This window comes from Archocentrus centrarchus, chromosome 22 (assembly GCF_007364275.1).
Source record: "Archocentrus centrarchus isolate MPI-CPG fArcCen1 chromosome 22, fArcCen1, whole genome shotgun sequence".
NCBI classification, from domain to species: Eukaryota; Metazoa; Chordata; class Actinopteri; order Cichliformes; family Cichlidae; genus Archocentrus; species Archocentrus centrarchus.
The window spans coordinates 24015691-24037854 of record NC_044367.1 but is presented as its reverse complement, the minus strand read 5'-3'; the positions used below and the strand labels follow the sequence as shown (position 1 = coordinate 24037854).

Genomic DNA, 22164 nt, shown 5'->3' with positions numbered 1-22164 from the left:
GACACCCACGCACCTAGTATCTAACAGCACTTCATGATGTATTTGACGTTAGCATTCTGTCTTCTTCAGAGAATGGTGAAAGGAAATTGTAGGGCTAACATCAAACTTCTGACCCCAATTTCTTTATATTTGCTTATACAATATGATACAAAACTGACTGTGTGCATGACTGTGTAGCTTTAAAAAATTTTTTTTTTTTTTAAATCATACACTGATCTTGTATCTCTGCACTTGGCTAATCACAGTTACTTTGTGTCTAATTTAGAGATGCACACCAAAAGGCAAACAACAGAGGGGGCATTTTTGACATAATTGGACTGACAAACCGATTCTATTTTAGCCCGCAATTTACTGTGGCACCTTGGTGATGAGCCTCCCTGCAGACTTGCACAGCTTCACCAGTGCCCACCCACAGTAATTGCTTGCATCATGGTTAATTCTTTCCAAGTAAGAGAGGGGTCTTATCTCCAATTTATTTGCAGTTCAGCAAAACCTTCGCATTTGCGATAGGCAAAACCCTGCACTGCAATCGACAACAGTACCACCCAGAGTGTGAACTATTCCCCTCACTTGGCCAAACTGCCAGCAGTACTACTTTGTTTTGCACAACTCTATGTTGTCTTTTTACTTAACACCACAAAAACAACTGCCAAGGTCAGGCTGCAGTTGTAGTATGTGGGTGAAAAGGTGTGTGCAAGTAGAGAGGAAATGTGTGTTAGAGTTAAGGGTGCTGAGGCCAGGGATGTGGTTTGATTTCGTGGACTCAGTGCAAGCATGGCAAGGTCAACCTGATGTCATCCAGCTGGCACTAAGCAAAAAAAAAAAAAATCTGAGGTGCTGATCTTTATTTTTTTTTTTTTACCCATGTTGCATTGCAGCTGGGGCTGCTAGCTGCTGGCTCCAGCTCACTGTCCTACCAGGATCAGACAGAAGAGGAGGAGGCTTTGTGTCTGAAAGCACCCCAGTGCTCCCTAGTGGACATGCACACATGGATGAATGCACATGCACAAATACATGTGCGCATGCATGCTAATATGGCATACATCAAGCACATGCAAGATGGATCTCATACACATATTCAAACAGTGGTGAGCTGCACGTGTGGAAGTACAAACACAATTGAAATGCTGATGCCTGAAGACAAGAGAGATGGGACGTATGCCAGACCTTTCAACCCTGCACAATTCATACACAAAAGAGGAAGTACAGTGCAAAGCGCAATGCCCGCCATCAGTCTTTCATCTGAAATGGTTTGTTCTTGTGGTTAATGGAGACACTGTATCTTCCAGTGCTGGTTGCACAACAAGGTTAATACACAATGGCCACGATTGCAAAAAGCAGGCTACAGGAAAACAGCATGGTTCTTGGTGAAGGTCAGGATCCCTCAGGTTACAAGAGCCCCCTGACATGCTATGTACAGGGCAAATGGGGGAGGAAAGTGGATTAAATCGACCCTGTCAAAGGTCCTTGAACGTTCAAGTGAAAGAACTAAGCCAGAAGCTGTAATACAGAGTAAACAGGTGTGAGAGAGGAACGAGCTGGAAGGAAAAGTTACACAAAACTCATATTATATCAATATTTTAAAACCTAAATATCATGGACACATTTACACTTGATTCCCAGCAGAAGAAGCTACTTTTGGCTGTTCTCTTTTTCACAAGGGGTCACTACAGCAGGGAGGTTGACATATTTAACTTGGCAGACTTTTCACCAGATGCCCTTCCTGATGCATCCCTGAGGGAATTTGTCTCTCCTCCTGATCTCAAACCAGGGACCTTTTGCATGTTAGGCAAAAGTGTAAACCATGACACCATGGAGCCACTGACTCCCAGGAACAACTTTTTAAAGGACAGGTTTGGCTTTAGAAATAAATTTTAAAAAAAAGAAAACACTTATAAGCCATGCTATTGGTCACTATTGTTCTGTACAATAGGCTGATTGTGCAACAGCAGTTTTTTTTTTTATGGCTAGCATTCGAGAGCCTTGCTATAGAAAGCCAAACTAAAATTATTTTTAGAGAGCTGAGAGTTCTTGTCCACTCAAGCTGAGAAGATAAGCCATCTTGAGGCACTGGTGAGCTCTGAAAAGCTCCAGCACATCTCTGTATTCATTTCAGCAGATAAACAAGTTGCAATTCCATCCTTTGAGCTGGTCTAGGCCACCGAGCATGCTCTGGATTTGATAAGCCACAAACAGTTTGGCACTGACTCTGGCTCTTCATCTGTACAACCCCCAAACATAAAATCTGTATATGTCACAAAGAAGAGAAGAAATGTTGGCAAAATTTGAGTTCCAGTCTCCTACTGGAGAAATAGATAGGAAGATTGGGATGTGGGATATGGGTTTAAGTTTTAAGGGATAAGTGGGTTCAGTAAGAAACTGCTCTTCCTTGCCCTTTCATGGCGAATCATATCCCATTAAGTGGGTTTTGTCCTGTGATGAGGATGCTGCTGGCGCTTCTCAACAATCCCATTAGAGATCATAAAGGGAGCTGGGGATATGGCCTGAGAGCACTCAGGCTGCTCCTCTCAGGCTGCCAGAATTCTTGTGTATGGCAACTGCACCACATCTGGTAATGGCTTTTTAACTCCAGGTGAATGTTGGGGGTTTTCTTTTGGTCAAACTGTCCATGTTCCCCTCTGATGCTCCATAGCTCACTGGTTTGTGTCACACAGATTGGTTTGATTTAGTTCAAATATGAGTCTCACTTAAGATGTGTGAAAACCCAAGGACAATCTGACAACAGAGAAAAGCTTTGTGGTTGTGCTTCAATAGATGGGAAAGACCATGGATGTGTTACACTATTCTTAACATGTAACCTCCCTTGCTCCTTTATAAATCCTCTTTTCCTTTGACTTTTGTCCTGACATCCTGTCATATGCCTGAATATTTTGACAATCTAAGAAGCTTTCAAGGACCTTTTTTTGGGGGAAAATAACATTTTCCCATCTGGAAATTTACATTAAATCATACCATTAAAGCTGCACTAATCAATATTTTTATATTATATTCCATTAAACTATGAAAGGGGTCACTTGTAGTGATGAACCTTCTTTAACATTGGAGCATTTTGCAGCTAAGCAGACATATTTCTCTAACAGGCTGATGTGGACCAACACATTACAAGAAGACTGGGACTGGGAATACAACTCCAAATGGCTACTAATTTGCAATGCACATAACCTGTAACCTTTTTTATTCGAAATTCTGACTGTAATAAGAGATATTTTCTATGTGGACAACAAATGTATTAGTCAGAGTTCACAGCCTACATACCCACATTTCATCTGTTTTTGAGATGCCTTATGTTGCACTCATTTATATTCAAATCTAAATCTAGAACATGAGAAAATTTGAAACTTAAGACAATGTCCTAATGCATAGTTGTTTCCATCTGTCTCCATACTCATTCCCTCCAAGTTAAGTACTGGCAGGAAACAAGTGAGAGAGGACAGGAAACAAGCCATAAAAAAACACACCTATCAATGAGACATCATTTAGCCTTCATCATGCACATCATAATTCTTTGCCGGAATGCATAAAAACATGAATGAAACATAACTGAAAGAAAGGACAACAGCAGATCAGCAATTCTTCTTTCAACACTACATTTCCTTGTTGTTCCCATTGTAGATAATACACAGACAGGTAATGAAGGTTAGAGATTCATTATACTTGAACACGATAATTAGTTTGATTATTTTCAATCAGTTTGAAATAAGAAGAAAATCAATGATGTGTTTTTAATGGAAGGCAACTGTGGAATAATGCATTAGAACATTGTACATTTACATTAAATTCTTTTAAAAAGACTACATATACAGTGCAGTCAAATGTTTGGGACACACTTTTCTATTCATATGAATGTGGACTCACCACTGGTTGATTTTTATTTTGACTGTAATATAATAAATTGCCCATAGGTATGAATGTGAGCGTGAAAGGTTGTTTGTCTTTCTGTGTTGGCCCTGCGACAGGCTGGCGACCTGTTCAGGGTGTACCCTGCCTCTTGCCCCATGACAGCTGGGATAGGCTCCAGCGACTCTGAACAGGATGAGCGGAAGCGGATGGATGGAAATGTTTCGTTTCAGGGTTTTCTGAGAGAAAGGCGTTTGGAAGCGAGAAGACGAATGCAAGAGGGTAAACAACAGTCTCCATCATTGTTTAAACTCATAACTTTCACAAATCCTCCGCAAAACCTTAAGTAAATTAACTTTTAAAAGTCTTCTCATTTTATAGCCTTCAGGTCTAGGCACTAAAACTTTTTGGTTAGGTTTAGGAAAAGGTCCTGGCTTTGGGGTTAAAATAGAGCCTTTCACACTATTCACATGTTAGGTAGGAGTTTTGGCAGAAGGCCCTTACTGAAAACTTTTTGCATGTGTTCCAGCCTTTGGCGTGTTTTAATTGATTAAAAGACAATCTGCTGGCGCCTGGGTGGCTTAGTGGTGAAGCCGGCGACCACATACGCATGACGCGTGGTGGCACGGGTTCGCGTCCCGGCCCATCGCCAATTTGCCCGCGTGTCTTCCCCGTATCTTTCCCCCATTTCCTGTCTCCCTCCACTGTCGATAAAAGCTGCTGTGGCCAAAAATGCACCCCCCCCCCCCCCCCCCCCACACACACACACACACACAAAAAAAACAAAAAACAATCTGCCATTTTTTAAACTGTTAGTTTTTTTATGTTTTATCTGACATATTTTTGTCACACTATAGAAACAGAAGCTGGAAATGTATATTCAATGTAACAAATATTCTGCTATATAATATACAACATATAACATAGCATGTAAAATATCATATTCTGCTTAACAAATGGCAAAGACGGCTTACAAATGTACAAAAGTACTAAATTGGGCAAGTGCTGGCACCCTGGCATTTAAATTGGAAAACACATATATAATGAGATATACACATACAGTGCAGAGCTTCCAGAACAGTACGACCACTGACTATGCACATTATTTACCTTTCTCATTATGAAAGTGGAGCATATCAGGATGTGATCTTCACATTCAGCTTGTGTACAGTATGTGTTCAACTCTGCATCTAGCTTTAAGCTAAACTCCAGTGCCGAGGCCTCTTACGAGCATAACCATTAATCAAACAGGCAGCTTTTTTTTAGAAAAAAAAAAAAAATGAAAAACACAAGTGGCATAAATAACTAAAACATCAGGGGAAAGAAGAAAAGAGACAGCATTGCTGAATAAGGAGTGAAAAAAGAATCACAGCCAAAGTCACCTTGAGCCCAGCTAATTTACAAAACAGTGACACAAGCATTAACTACAATCAGGGTGATTAATATCATAAAGGGCATTAGCTGCTGTTTACACTGTCAAGGTGTTTATCTGTAGCTCCCAATTTGGCAAGCTTGTCGTTTTCATATTTTATTTGAAGTATGGCTGCCTACAGAATGCTAACAGCTTGTCTTTTTTGGGCAACAGTTGCGGTCTCTGAGCTCTTGAGATGGAGCCAAGTAATGTGAGGGCCAGTTCACAGGCTGTACAATTCACCAGCTCGGGCAGCCAAATTAATGATTTCTTCACTTTCTTTAAGCCTAGAAAAATCGGCCGTCTCATTACGCTGACAGCAGACCTGTTCAATGCGTGACTGTCATAAATGAATCTGAGCGAGTTCAAGGGGCATCTCATTAAAATGCATTAATTTTCAACATCTGCAGTAGACATGGTGACACTGAGAAGTGGTGTTTTTTTTTGGGGGGGGGGGGGGGGTAACGTAGGGCTGTTAGAACTGAAACTAATGTGTTTGAAATACTTCATATGGGTCTATATGGAAATGTGTGTGGTGACAGCGTATAGTAATAATAAAATCACTGCACTGTCCTTAGTTCAGTCAAGCTATACTGATGTTTGAGCACTGGAATCAAGTTTGTATTGCAAATTCTCTGAATATTTTATTACGCACACTTGTGCAGAGGAATGATTCAACTTTTCAGACTAACAGACTCGAAAACTGCGGCAGGGAAAGTTCTTCTATTCATTTTGAGTTCTTTGCTTTGTCCTCTCAAGTGACATCGTATCTCCAAACACACCGTCTCCAAATAAACAGTAGTTAGCGGCTAACACTGAGACACATGCACTTGATCATGCTCAGTGCAATGTGCAGTATCGATCAGGTGCCCAGGGTCTCACGGGTCCACCGGGGTGTCACAACACACTGCTGACTCCTTGAGTGAATTGATCATAGAAATGTATAAATAATAAAGTGGCATGTTATTCTGACTTCCTATTGATTTCACCATTAGCAGTTGATTGATACAAGTTTTAAATGTCAGGAGTCCCATTGATTACCACGAGTCCACACTTGCAATGTCATGTCACTTTTCTTTCTGGCACTGCAGGTTTCCACCTGGAAGGACTAAATTAAAGGTCAACAGGTGCGCCGTGTCATCGAGCTGCATTTAAACTGCAATCCCACCAAAGTATTTACTCCTTTATTTCAGGTGACTTAAGAATGATAGCGGTTCACTTTTTCCCACACAAAAGTCCCATAGACTGCATATAAAAGGTCAAAGCATCCACAGTTATTTAAAAATGTGTTATTTGTGACTTTAAAAAAAAAAAAAATGTTTTAACTGTGTTCAGCATTACATGAAAAATGTGACAATAAAGCAGGTTAAATGATGTGCATGTTTTCAGTAATGATATTGCGCAGGATTAGTGTTTCATATTCTTTAATTACATTAGTCATTAATCACAGTAATCCAGTTGGAGGTTCAACTTTTTTCCTTCTTAGTGGGGTCACTTTGGTCTCTGTATACTGACGTGGATGGGTATCTGCACTTGTGAAGTCAGGAATTCTGCATACAGTCAGGGAAACAAAGCTGGCTGCAGGATGTTCAGCAAATTGTTTCAAATTGTAGGACTGCCTGCTGCTTAAACTGCTTTACTTTTCCTACACATGTATCTACAGCAGCAATCTGCATGTGTGAATAATTTGGAAAAGTAAATTATCACATTTTTGCTGCTAGGTAAATTAGCAGTAAACAGCATTTTTTTTTTTAAATTACTAACACTAAATGTTAGGCATATTGTTTTTGCAGTTTTGATACTTTCCTTTTATTTGGAGCTTTTGAACACAGTTTGGTCCATATCTAATAATCTCTTTGGATAAGGAATGCACTTTGTAGCTATTTTCAATCGGCACTTTTGGAAGTTTTTTTATATACATAACTTTTGGAGCAAGTCCCACTGTTTTTGTATGTCTGCATGTTCATAGCTTCTACTACAGGGTAGGTTATCTCTAGTACAAGACAGATCTCTGTGATCTAGGCATACACTGGCTGGCAGCGACTGTATTTAAAAAAAAAAAAACATATAAACATTAGCAGAGACGTTATAGAGAGCCATAGGCACCTTGCAAACAAATTAAGTGATAATAAATTTCAGGCTTTATTAAGCTTATATGCAAAGGGGGGGAATGCAGTGCAACTTTGACTCGACATCTTCTGAGAACGTGTTCTTTTTTACAAGACAGAAAAGACCCCACAACAACCGAAGCAAATCTGAATCGGTGGTTTAATGAACGCCATCGTTAACCACAAACCGACATGTGTTGTTCATGCAGGCATAAAGGATTTGTCAGTCTGGATTTGGAGGCTATCATCGAGGGCACGGGACGCTGCAGGAACCCTCTATCAGATGTTGGTGGTTTGTTTTAAATTTCATAACATAATGAAAACAGCCATTGGTCATATTCTGGCATATAAATATAGATCCTATTAATGTCATAGTCCAAATTCACACATTTCTTTTTCCTTTTATTGTGAATCCAATGTCACAGCAACAAAGAGCTCCACTAATGGTGTCCTCCAACTTCACGTTAGCATTCACATTGGTGGAGTAACTGCAATAAGGAAAAATGGCTTCTTAGAGATGTGTAGTTCTCATGGGAGCAGCCAAGTGGATAGTTACCCTCGGGAAGTCCCCAGAACTGTTTGGTCTGAAAGCACCTAGCGTTGATTAATCTGCCACATACTTGCGTATCACATACACTAATCTATCAGGTGCCAGCTCATGCCAGGCAAGGGGAAATAGTGTGTCACAGGATGAACACTTACAGCTCCACAAAAATGTATTCATCCTCCACTTGATTTCCTGTGTTTTGGGGTGTTACTCTTACTAAAACATCAACTCTTTAATCAGAAGTTGACAGAAGTTAAACTTAATAGTTAGCTGTGAAATCTGCTACAACAATCCAACACTTCTGATATCAAGAGATCAGGCTTTCATATCACTGTGGTGGAATTTACAGAATTATTTCAGAACAGCCACATTTCCAGAGGTTATGAACATGAACTGATCCTTTCAGGTTTGAGGGTTGAGGTCTGCCAAACATTAATCTTATTCTTTTTGAGCCATTTATAAGTATATGTATAACCCAATTGTATTTCAATTCAGCTGACTGATAACTTAGCATTTTCCTTCAGAATTTTCTGTCCAAGAGCTGAATTCATGTTTCACTCAACAATTGCAAGTCGCCCTGAAGCAGCAAACCACTGACATTGACAACTTCATGCTTGACTGTAGCTATGATTTTCTTTTTGTGAATGTTTATTTTTGGTTTAAGCCAAAGTAAAGCAAAATAAAGGGATCTCTTTCTTTGGAATCATTCAACTTCCCACTCATCAGTTTCCCAAAACTGCGAGCTTCGTCAAGGAGTGACAAATTTGAGTCTTAATGTTCTGCTGGGTTAGCGGTTGTTCTTTTCCTCAGATTAAAGCAAGGAAGTGAACATTATTTTCCTGTAGCTTCTCCTCTTCATGCCAGGTCCTCACCAACACTTGACATTTAAGCAGTACAGCAGTCTGGTCAACATATGCTATTTTTAAATGTGCTCAGAGATAATTTAACTTGACATGGATGTCAAGTTTTAATGGGGTGAGTGAGGCCTGGCATTTTTGGATGTTTTCCTTGGATCTTTTGTGAGTTCCTGGAGGAACCCCCCACCCCCACCCCCACCCCCCATGGTCTAGGAGGAATTTTCAAACCATATCTGGAAAGGTTAACTATAGTTCCAAGACTTCTTCAGGGGCTTCAGTGTATTTGTTGTATTTTGCTGTTTATAGAGTTAAACTTCTTGTGTTTCGACTATCTTTGGTTAGAAGTGAACACAGGACTATGTACTTCTAGAGAAACGTACTCACCATTGCCCCTAGAAGCTAAAGAAAATTATGCATTTAATTAGTGTTGTACACCTGTGGTGAATGACACTATAATTGCTCTGTTTGTGTCTTTGTATTTCTACACTCTGAAAAAGGTGCAAGCAGATATGCATTAGTGTATTTTTAATGTTTTTTGCCCTGAAAAAAAGAAGACTTTTTTTTATTACTTTTTCAAACCTACCTGGAGTGCCTGCAACCCTTCAGACTGTATTTCAATGAGCTCTTCATGCTCCTGACTTTTTAGTCAATTTCCTGCTTCTGAGAATGGCCTATTTAGGTGATGATTTTATTGGCTGGTAATAACCACACCCTGGTGTTTCTGCTTGAAAACAGTTATCAATATACTTTATTCATTTCTTTTCTTTTTTTTTTGGATTTGCTTTCTCCACACGGGTCAAGTTGGTATTAAATAACCTTTTCGCTTTTAAACAAATCATTATCATGTAAAACTTGGATTTTGCATTTTCCCAGGCTGTCTTTGTTTTACATTAGAGTACATTAGAGAAATCTGGCTCAGTCTGGTATGAGACAGAGAAAAACAGTTACACTTACATTTGAACCAGTTCACAAAACCTGCACATACTGCAATTGCTGATTGCAAATATCATTTTAAATTTGGCTGTGATTTCACCTTTAACCTCACACTTGTGTAATGAGGAAACACATATATAATATACATTAAGGACCATCACTGGTAACAAGAGCAGTTTTCAGTCAAAGAATCGAAGTTTCCAAGCCTGAAGACAGCACATCATGTGACCAGACGCGTGCTCATCATTTTTTGTTTTTTTGGCCACAGTAGAACTTTGCATTCTCATCTGAGCTGAACGTTCTTACCTGAGTGAGAACATTCAGCAGCAACAACCTGATTTGTGGCGTATGTCGGCACAGAACACACTGATTTTGGCCACACCAACACAGTCTTTGCTCACCACCTGGACCACTCACCATATTTGCCTCACTGTGACTTTGTCCACTTACTGAAAATGAAATTGAAGGATTACTGTTCTGTCACACTGGACCATCCAGCACACACTGTCGATACACACATGCGAGGAGACCGAACAGAACGACAGAGCGATCTAAAAGCAGCAGCCACGCTGACAATGAGCCAGAGGTGAACAAGAAGATGGCCAGAACATCAACCAAAATTAAGACTTTTCTGCACCCAATCAGCAAAACTTTTGATCACCCCTCGTAAGCTAGAGCCTGATAATGTTTGGCATATTATCCAAATAACTGTGACTGATAAATTAAATGGATAATCTTCACATCTATTTGGGCCTGCAAGTCACCACGATTGTAATCGCAGAAACCCTCCATTCAAGTTCATATTAACATGTTTTTCAGTGGCACAAATACACATAATTATTACTTCAAAAACAAGTCAGTCATATTTAACTATAAAGTTAATGACAATGCAACAAAACAATTGAAATGGTAATAACAGTATACAAATGAAGATGGATAATGATAAAAATTAATTGAGTATGTCTGTGTACTCGTTTACAAATGATTGTAATTATGCTGGGTGACCAGTAGGTTTTGTGGGGCAGACTACACTCTCTCACACCGTAAATTAAACTTCTCTTGAGACTACAAGGTACTTTGTCAGGAGACAAAGGAAAAAGGTTTTGGAAATTAAGTTTATTCGTCTTTCAAAGATAAATCTCTTCCAAAAGGGCCACAGGCAACACAAGGTAAGCAAAGTACTGAGTGTGTAATCTCACTTTATAAATGTACTGTTTACTGACTTTATGATTCCAAAGGAATTACTGAATTTGTCTAACATGTAAAACCACACACACTAGGATTCAATTTTGAGCCTCTCAAGGGAAATAGACTAGTGATGCTCAATGAAAAAAAAAAAAAAAAAAAAAATCACGTGTTTGGATTTGGGGCAGAGTTGGGGGCAAATGTGGCAAAGAAAAGCTCTAATATGCACAGCTGCTCCTGTCAAGCATACTGGTAGCAGTCTTTTACTTTAGGGCTTCAATCAAACTCTCTTAAGTGTGTTCATGAAGACACTCTTTGCTAATGGTGCGGCGAGAAACATCAGCTTCCCAACGAGCTCTGAGGAAGGTATGCGCAGCTTAATGAGGCGGAAGCCCCCACTTCCTCCAGCTTCCAACACTGGAATCATTTAACAATTCTTTTGCAACCTATTTATGGCACCACTTGGTAAACATAACAAAGGTTAATAAAGTAGAGGTCATGTCTTTATCACACCTGCAGAGCATTGTTTCCCTTCTCTTATACTGTAACTGGTAGAAGTATTTCTCGTTAATGGTGTCCCCCATAGGGCGCACAAGGCGAGTAAGTATAAATGCACTGTGCAGAGTTTAATGCCTTGATTCCCGCAGGCATGCTTCCCTGATTGTCAAATTATTCTGGGTGCCATGGCGGGTATTTATTTCATGCTAATAGCCAGCGTCTTTCTGGAGGCTGGAAAAACAAGTGTAGCACGTACATTACACAGAAAAATGCCAAACATTGGCAAGTCAGGGGCGTAAAAATGCTGAAAGAGTGAGACAATACTCACTGGAGCCTAGTGTTGAGTCATTTTGTATGGAGGAGGGAGTGTGTGACAATGGAAAGAAGCGGAGGGAGGACAGGTGTTTGCGTGCATGCATGTGTGAGGTGTTTAGAGCTCATGTCTTTCTGTGCATCAACAGCAAGTAAACACAGATTTGCTTTGCAGAAACACAATGTAATAATCACTTATGACAATAACTGTGGCTCTGCAAACATGCAACAGAGTAATCTAGTAGGAGGCACTGAGCATACAGTGTGAGGCTTATAGTGTCAGTGGAGTCCACCCGTGTTGCGGAAACTTCTGTCATTTGTTACTCACAATAATTCACAATAATCCACTTTTGTTTAGAAGTGAATTAAACCAAGGATACTTTCCAGTATGATCATAAATCGCAATCTGGCAAATGTGTGCGAAATCCCATACAAATTATTCAGTCTGACAACGTATGAATGGGGGGTTATGTGATAATAACCAAGGGCATCACGAGGGAGAGGCAACGCACATGCAGTCGTGTGAAGGGTTTTCACAGCACTCTGTGCAGCCCTATGAAAAACAAAGTACACCCCATAACTCAAAAGCTTGTAGAACCACATATAGCAGCGATAGCTTGAAGTAATTATTTTGGTTATGACTTTATCGGTTTCTCATATCATTGTGGCGTGATTTCGGCCCACTCTTCTTCACAGCGTTGCTTCAACACTCTTAAGGTCCCACCATCCATTTCAATTGGATTAAGGTTTGATCTCTGACTGGACCATTGCAACACCTTGATTCTTTTCTTTTTCAACCATTCTGTTGTAGATTTGCTGCTGTGCTTGGGATTATTGTCCTGTAGCATGACCCAAGAAGTATACTACGAAGGAAATTCAACACAGCCGGGCTTTCTTTGGCTTAGCTGGCTCGACAAAACCTAAAACCCAGGTTGGAGATAACAGGTATGACAGTGGTTTTCAGCTTTCTCCCTTTAAGCCGAGCTTTCTGCTTCTTCAGGCTCTGAGCGGGCTCACATTAAAAGGGGTGTTTCACCTGACTTTTCTTCTACACAAAATGATCCCCGTGTGTGCCGTCTACTCCAATCAGATAAGTTATCACACGATGATAAAAGTGATTACAAATCTATAAAGAACATAAAAATATAACAGTAAAAGGACAAGAGATTAAAAGTACAGTGTATAATTGACCTGTGCATAATCCTAGCTACAGCTGCTGCTATAGGGCAAACATGTTTATGTCAGCGAAGAGAGATCAAAAACATTAAATTTAGACTGTATCCCATAATGTCCGTGGCAGGCTGGCACATTTCTTCTACTGTTTGTGTAAAAAAAATAAAATAAATAAAATTTTGTACACATGAATTGTAATTTGATTATTTTCAACATTTAGCAATAACTGAGGAATAAAAAAATGGATAGGGTCAATAAAATATTTTGTGGCCACACCAGATCTGCCCTGGAGTCTTTTGCCATCTGGGTAGGCTGTCAGTGCACTCTTCACAGTCCTGACTTCAGTTCAAGAGATGAGGCTTGAGGTGAGAATGAAGAGGATGACATGTTATTGAGATGCTGGTTGCATTGCCTCTTTTCTTCACGTTTTCGCTCCTTTTGTGAAGGGGACCCCCTTCTCTGACGATAAAATAAGTCTGAAGGTGCAGACACAAATTAAAAAATTGCCTCCATGGCACGGGAATTCCTACGAGCTCTTTTCGCCACCTTTGGCGTACTGTATATGTGGCCAGTCTCTAAACGCCAAAATATAACGCGATTAGGCAGAATGGTGACGTCTGTCTCGGCCACTGTATTCAAGATGGTGAGGCAACACGGCAACCACTCCTATGTATTTTTAATGGATTAAGTCTAAGTTTCTGAGAATGTCTCAATTTGTTGGAGACGTGATTGCACCATAAACAATGTATATTTATAAATAAAATATTCTTTTGTTCTATTAAATAAATTCAAAAAACATTTTAATTCAAGTTAATTATTTTGTAGCTGAGTGTGCTCTCAGTGTTGCTGTTAATTGCTGACCGCTGCAGGTTCTGAAACTTTAAACTGAACAATTAAAGGTTACTGTCTCTCAGCCTAATAAAGGAGATGCAGAAATTGCTTTAGTTTTTTTTTTAACAGATCAAAATGAAATTAATTTTATTGTTTGAACAGGTACGCTTGATGTGCGTCCCCTGTTCTAGTAGCTGCAATTCCAGCAGTGCAAAACAGAATAAGTAGCAGATTAGAATCAAATATAAAAACATTTTTACATTTTCTGAATAATACACACATTCCCATGACAATTAAAAACTTGCACATATAAAATGTATACATCCAGCAGAGGGTCTGTATTACACTTAAAACATGCTCTGAATATGGTGCTTATAGATGATTTTACACCAAAACTCTGAATATAACCTGCTCCTGGCCCGCATAAGTTACTGTGGTGATTTAACCAGGTAAAAAAAAAAAAAAAAAAGACATTTTCATGACATAGGAAACTCTGACTTTAAGCTTGACATAACCTGCTAAGCCATTAATGTGGCTTTGTAGTGCACCCCTCCAGTTTGGGCCAAGCTTTAGTTGTCTGATAGACGGCCTCACACTTGACTATAGAATACTTTGGTATAGAGAGGAGTTCATGGTTGACTCAGTGACTACAAGGTGCCCAGGTCCTGTGGCTGCGTAACAAGCCCAAATCATCACTCTTTACCACTGCACCTGGCAGTTGGTATGAGGCGTGCATAGCGTGCATAGAGCCCTGTGAAAACTCTTTCACACTGTAAAGGTTCCTGAATGGAAAGTATAATTCTATAACAGCATTGCAAAGATGCTGTAATGAACTAAAACTAAACTGAAAACTAAAATTATCAGTGGAAAAGAAATTGTGACAGAGAAAACTACATATATAAAAATTAAATGAGCTGAACTGTAACTGGGATTTTGTGCTCACAAAACAGAGTAAAAATTTTTTTTAAAGTTTAAATTTTGTCCATTTGGTGAACACAACATACTTGAGGAAACACACATATATTGAGGTTGTGATGTATAAATTACTCACTTGCCTTCACAGAGTGTCGTATCAATACTGCAATATATGTTCTTATAACAAATAGTGCCCTACATTAAAATATAAAACAATGAAACTAATGCTTAAAAAAAAAAACATTTTGAAACTAAAATGAAACAAGCACAGACACTGAAATTAAACTGAACTGGAAATCTAAAAAACATGTGCAGCAAAAGCAGTGGGTGTGGGTGATTCAGATGGCTCGGTTTTACGTCCAAGTGAAAGTGAAACGAATCCCATTCATTTAGAAAGTGGTCTTCCCTCGTTAGCCCATAAGGTGTGCTTGGACTGCATGTGTTCCCCAGCTGGCTAAAGAATGAAAAGATTTATGTGTAGATTCTAGATTAACTTGTGTTTTACAGCTGTGTTATGAGATCTGGTTCAGAACTAAGAAAAAAGTTAATAAATAAAAAATATATTGAAAGTCAGTATACTCTCAAGGCCAACAAGAATCATACCAGGATATAATAGCCAATTATCCTGTTATGACATCAGCCAGAAAGCAGCCTGACCTGGGAAAGGGCATTACAGGTCAATGCCTTTTCCCAAGTGAACGTATTCAGACTGACAACACATTCACACCCAAACTGACACCTACATCTAATTAAACAGGTAGCAGTTCACTTGACCTGTATGATAATGTGTTGTGTGAAGTGAGACTGTGATGTTGCAATGAAACACAAAGTGTTAGAGGGCATCGTGTCAAGGCTTTTTTGTGAAGGCAACAGGTGAATTACTGCTTTAGCAACCTAACCTGGAGGACTATTAAAAAACCCTTTCAAAAAAAAAAAAAAAATGCTAAACTTCATCACAACCCCGTAGTATACGCAGATCAAAAGTGGCCACTGTGTGCTTCTGATGCTCTGCCATGTACAGAGCCTTTTCTATACAGTGTGGAGGAAAATAATGCAAATGAGAAGCTAAAAACAGAGATCACAGGCAAAATGTCTTTAAAGGGGATCTAAAATGGTCGTATGAAGATTCATATAGTTATTCTTGGATTCTAGAATAGCTTTGCAGTAATCGTTATTTACAGTATCCTATGATAGGCCTTCCTCGCCTTTCAATGCGGTTGTGATTGGTCATTCCTCCCAAACCGACAGTTTGAACAGCAGGTACTAGGTGGGTCTGCTCACAGCTAGAGCTTTGTGCTTGAGGTGACCATATTAGGCACATCCACTCTCACTGACATCATACAGAGCCAACAGTAGAAGAACACTCTGAAATCACAGTGTGCTGTTTCACAGTCGGACCCACCCATTTCTCGCCACATGCAGTTTCAAAGCAGGACGATGGAGACAGCAAAAATGCTCATCGAGGTCTGTCAATGTAAATCATTGAAATTGTGTAAATACTTTCATGAACTGCTGTGAGGCCAGTTTGTGATGAAATGTATACATGTGACAGGATCCAGATTTTTTTGGTGTATGTATTTTTCTTTAAACTGAAAGAAAACAGGCTTAACCAGGCCTCTGGTATATATATATATATATATATACACACGCACACACACACACACACACACACACACACACACACACACACACACACACACATACATAAACAGTGTGTGTGTTGAAAAACAGTAATATTTCTATCCACATAAAAAGACTGATTTTATTTGATAAGAGCAAACTCTGGCATGCACTAACATTGTGTTTTGATTCGTTGCACACAGTAGGAGACAAAATGAGTCCGAAGATACAAGGACTGCCCCTTTTTACTGTTTATTTTTGTGTATTTTGATGCTGCGCTCTCAATGCAGCCCCCTACCAACAGCTCTGAAATGAAAGGATGCTCCTATATCTTCTCACTGAAGCTTCCTATAAGAAGTGCCTCTGAGCAGCATACTTCCTGAATGATTAAATACGTGATCAATTTTTGGGTTATGTAAGGATGCGGCATAGAGGCGAAATGAGAAAGGATCACGGATGTAATAAACAATGGACGGTGGTCTATTCATTCCAATCAAATCTGCTCTCTCTCACTTCTGTGCCTGCAAGTGTTCATTGAAGTATAAAGTTAAAATAATGGGATTTTTTGCTGCTTTTAAAACAAGCTCATCTTTTGTTTTACATTACTGCAGCTCACATTTCACTAAAAAGTGCGAATGCAATCAAGTCCTCAAAATTAGATGAATAAATAATAAATATATTGCTTAAAGATGTCGTGACCCTCCAGCCTGATAGGGATTCAAATGAGCCAAAGCTCCTATCAGCTGGAAAATATATCAGAGTCACTGTTGGACAAATACAACACTTTTTGATATGACAGTGAAAATGGTGAGTAAGAGCCAGTTAGTGGTTTTAAAGAGAAAGAAAGTGGTGCTCTAAAAAAAAAAAATCCAGCTGAGCCCCCTCGGGAGAAGAAAAAACATCCCCTGCGGGCTTCCCACCTGCGAACACTCAGAGCTGTTTTGGGCAGAAAACCTGCTGAGAGCTGACATATTACCTCCATTTCAATTAAAAAGAAACTGGGCATTAAAAATGCTCACATCAGCAGTGTTCTACTGTGGGCATTTTTATGTCTTGTGGTACACAAATAACTTGGTTTGGGAAAATCATGGTTTCAGCAACAGCGGTCATTTTCATGAGGGGAGTGTCAACAGCAAAATGATAAGCAAAAGGAAATATCCTTTGTCAAAGTCCATCATTTTGTTGACCCATCCAGCTATTGTGGCTTCATCTGTTTGCAGATGTCACATTGTTCCTGCTGGTTTTTTTTGTTCGTTTGTTTTGGGTTTTTTTATAGTCACACAGTAGTAACCATCTTGATCTGCTACTGAGCTGCTGGAAGTCGTAGGGTTCGGTGATTTTCTCAAGATTTATTCAAATGTCACAATGAGAAAGGGGTGCTTGTAAAAAAAATAAATAAATAAAAATAAAATGATAATGTCTTTACTGCAAAAACGATATAATGCTATCATTGCAAGATGGGTTCCCACCTGTTAACACTACCAGCTGTGTTGCTGGAATCCCTGCTGGGAACTGCAGGGGTAGTCCACTCAGGTGTTTCTCTGCCATAGTCTCAGATGTGCGTGTGACATACTGAGGTGTTTAATCTCTACTTGTAATAACAGCATATGTCAAATAAAATCCTAATGCAGCAACCAAAACAGACAGTAACTTACTACATAATGTAACGTCATTGCTTTCTTAGTTTCAGTGTGTATCTTGCATACATTTCCCTGTGCACATAGTCCTTGGGGTCTATGTGTGTATGTGTATGTGGGGGTGGGATGTGGTGGGGGGTGTATCTTCCAGCCTAGCCAGCCTCTTCTTTTGTCTGATGGATTCCCTTGCATTTTTCTGGGCCAGCCTCCCTCATCAAAGTGATTAAGCAATTACACTGATTGTGCCGATGCTCAGAAGAACGGGGAAGGACCCTTGAGTATTGAGTGCTAAAGCTTTCTTGGAGATAACGACTTAATTTGTGCCTAATCAAAATAAAAACCTGTTTTCTTAAATCTCCGTCCTTCCTTCAGTACAGGTTAGCTTGGGGAATTGAGAAGGTATCTTTAAGAAGAAGCCAGTGGAGTTAAAAATAAATAAATAAATAAACCCCTGCTGGGGCCTTTTCCAACTTAAGCATCATTGCGTAGCCTTTAGTTATCCTTATGCAGTATACACATGTTATTATCAGGCAATGAGGCCTCTCTTTCCCCTAAAATGAAATAATGATTATCATCTCAGAAGTGACATAGATGCCTCTAAAGATGCTGCATATACACATCATGGATCCCATGTGGAAAAAATCAAAGTGTTTGAAAATTAAATCAACATTCAGTTCATCTCTCACAACTGCTCTGGGCATCAATAATAAAACAGGGGTCTGGAGAGTCCCCTGAATCAGAGCAACAGAACTAAATGTAAGAAATCCCTGAGTGTTATTTTCTTCTCGCATACACATATTTATACCTCAGTCATCATTTCCCCATCAGAGCAGCGCAAATAACAGATCTTTTCCCATGTGCTGTCATTTTAAGCCAACCAAAGCACATCCAACGAGCGTCTTCAAGCGCACTGGATTCGGCATCAAACATGAATCACATCAGAACTTAAATCACAACCGTGAGCGAGTTGAATATGGGGGTGTGAGGGAACAACACGGCAAAAGAGTGAGAGCGAAACGCGAAGGGAGGGTAGAAGAGAGGGACTCACCCGCGGAGGATATCTGGAGGTAGAGGCGGGGGTCTGACGCTCGAATGGCCGCTGTGTACCGATCCTCAATCCCTGGCACCTGCGCCTTTTTCTCGGGCATAAGCCGGACCCTGAGCCGGCCCCCCTCGGCGCCGAGCCACCACTCCAGAATAGTTGTGAGGTCCATTTCCAGGATGTATACCGGGGCCTCCTCGTATACAGACAACCCCCCGCATCCCGTCCTGACTAGATCCTCTCCTATTTCCACCACAACTTGGTTTGATTTCCTGCTTGCCTTTGTCAAGCCCAATTTCAGAACTTTGGACAGCGGTCGCTTGTAGAAGAAGGGGAGCTGTCCATCAGCAGACGCGTTCCTCAGTGCTGATTCCATAGCAGACTTGGGGTCCACAAAAGTAGAAATTGTTTTCTGTAAAGGTATGCATTGCATTTTTAAGTTTGCGCGCACCGTGTAACATCCGCTAAAAGTCTGACAGTCGCCGTTCAAGGGTCTCTTTATGAACTCCGCCAGATAATAGCGCAACAGAGAAGGGACCGCAAAATCCACGGCGAGTGTTTTCCTCTTGTTCCTGGAGATTTGGGTTTGGTTAGAGTCTTTTTTGCCCCCGATTTCTCCGCTGCTGTTGCTGTTGTTGCTGAAGCCGATGGCGGGGAGCTCCATCCCCGCTGTGGTCCTTGGCGAGGCGCAGTGCAGCTCAGCGAAAAATGCTGCAGAAGAAACAAGCAAAAATAATATCCTGGCGTCCATGGTTTAATAATTTGACTGTTTAGTTTAGGAGACGCGCGCCTTAATTCCACCGTTCACCGCTTCCTCTCTTGTCACATAGGTTACGCAGCGCAAAAATCACAAAGTGCGAATCGATGATCCTGCGTATCCTGCGCCTCTTTGCCGGCGCGCACCAGTGGCAAGACGGAGGGGAACTGGGTTTTACATTCGTTTGCCACCTACTATTGTTATCCTCCCGTTTTCAAGCGGAAAAAGTGCCATGTCCCCTCTCTGTTCCCCGCACACAGACCTGTAAGACAATACCTTTTATCACCGGTGCGAACCGAGCGAGTCGCTCTCCGGGACGCTGATTGATATGCCGGTCGGGTTCGCTCCGGTGGCTTTCAAAGACTCCCTGTCTCTTGGCACAGTTGTGACGGCGGTACAAGTGGTCTCTCTGTCAGCAGCGGGGTGCAGCGTCCCTCTCTCCCCTCACAACTAAATGAATTCACAATGAGTTTGGAGGAATCAAGCGGCCATTAAAGTTTAAAATGAAACCATACAGTCCTGGCTAATTGGAAACCTCTTGGATAGTCTCACTGGTTAACAGTCTGCTGAAGATTTCGGTGCTCCTTTGGTCCGAACTGGCAGCTCTGATCGCTTCTGTCATGCCTACACATGCGGTAAAGTCATTCACACATCCATTTGACGTCAATATAAGCCATTTTCTCTGAACACGACTCCCTTGTGGAAAAGGCGTCGTTATGGACACATGTGATGCGCCCTCAGCGCAGCCGTAACTGTGTCTATTTCTTTATTGAAATTAGAAATGCCAGGCGGTGTAGCAGCACAGCTCCGCACACTGTCTCTAGTGATTTTTTTTCAATGAATCACCTTTTACGTGTGCGGAAATTGGATTGGATTAGTCGCACTCTCCCGGACCGGTTGTCTGCAAATCAAATAGTTTCAGAGGGAGGCCATTTGGGTTCTAGCTCATGCGGTTCTGTTGTATCTTATGTGCAGAGGCTAATAGCCTTCTTTAAAAAGATCATGGAGCTGTGTTGCCATCTTGCCAGTACATCTGCCACACAGAGTGTCCTTAATTGGGAATTAAGGGGTCAGTGTTTGGACCAGGAGATTTAAAAAAAAAAAAAAAGAAAAGAAAAATGCCAGAAGACACTCCATCACCCCTCTCCCTCCCTCACCTTAACACCCCCTTCGCTGACTTTAAAAGTTGATCGGAGAGGACACCCACTAGATGGCGTCATCACATGCTGCTGATAATTTGCACTCTTTAGTTTCACTGACAAATCCATTAATGCTCTAATTGCTCTGGATTTTTACAGTCTCATTAGAGTGTTATCTGTGGAAGAGGTTTACGGCAATATGTGAAATTTTATATAAGTCGAAGAATCACAGTCTCCAAAGTCAGAACTCTGAAGTCAGGTTTCTGAAAATCAAAGTATTTCTGGACTTGCTGCTGCGAGATAACGCTGCACTATCCGGTTTTCCAGAGGGGTGTTTAGCGGTTTTGGCTGCTCATGACAACCACATGTAACTTTCACTTTGAAATGTAAGACTGCCACTGTGCTGAGGTCAATAAGAGACAATTGTGTACAGAAAAAGTTTCCACCATATTTAATTGATTCGCCAGATTGTATTATAGAAAATAATGCCGTTTTTAAATTTAGATATGGTTCTACAAAATAATACAAATTTTCGTTTCCTTGATATAATAAAATTATTAAGTCATTACAATTTATGTGACCAAAGAGTGCTGGGTTGGACATTTTGATTAAACTGGTCAGGTCTAGGTCTATTCAGGTTAAGTAGTCAGGCAGCTATAGCTGCTCTGGGTTTTGAGTGCCATGCAAATCTTTATTTTTAATTTTTTTTTTTTTTTTTTTTAAATATGACTGACTGCAGCATTTTTCAGTTTAAGTAGCATGTAATTGTGTTTATATGTGCAGGGTGTTTATGGCTGTTGTCATGTTGGGTTTTTCATGGTCAGAACTGACCATACTTGGACAAGAAAATGAAATGCTCACTTGTCAGCGCGCTGGCTAGCTTATTTAGTAAGCTGTATCCAGACTGTTCAGGTGCACACTGCAGACACATACTGCACACCTGCTTATTTCTTTTATTCACCATTGTTGATCTTTTAATACAGTTAACTTTACATCCCATTTGTCTGATAATTGCATTAAAAATTTTCAAAAAATTTAAAGTGGCCACACCCCCAATAATGCATAACTTTAAGTTTGTATACATTTTAAACAACTGAGTTATTAAGAATAAATCACCCCACGTAGCTGGAAATTTAAATGGAAATTTAGCTACAGAGATCAAAAACATTTATATATCTGGCTGTAAATATGTTTATTTCTGCTCTAAAGTTGGACATTTTAACATGATTATTGACTTTAGAGGAACTGTGGTTTTTGAAATTCTCATGCTGGCTTAGGCCTCAGTCACACAGGCCTAAAGAATGATCAGTAACCCCTGGTAATCACTGGTTACTAAGGAAA

General features: G+C 40.3%; 1 protein-coding gene across 1 annotated transcript in view; it reads right to left on the bottom strand.

Moving 5' to 3' along the window:
* Positions 1–19678, bottom strand: part of alk (ALK receptor tyrosine kinase) — a 394751-nt gene extending 375073 nt beyond the window's left edge. Inside the window, exon 1 of the mRNA XM_030718325.1 lies at positions 18934–19678. Coding sequence (XP_030574185.1) covers positions 18934–19678 — 745 coding nt within the window. The remainder of the gene's footprint in view (positions 1–18933) is intronic.
* Between the last annotated feature and the right edge of the window lie 2486 nt (positions 19679–22164).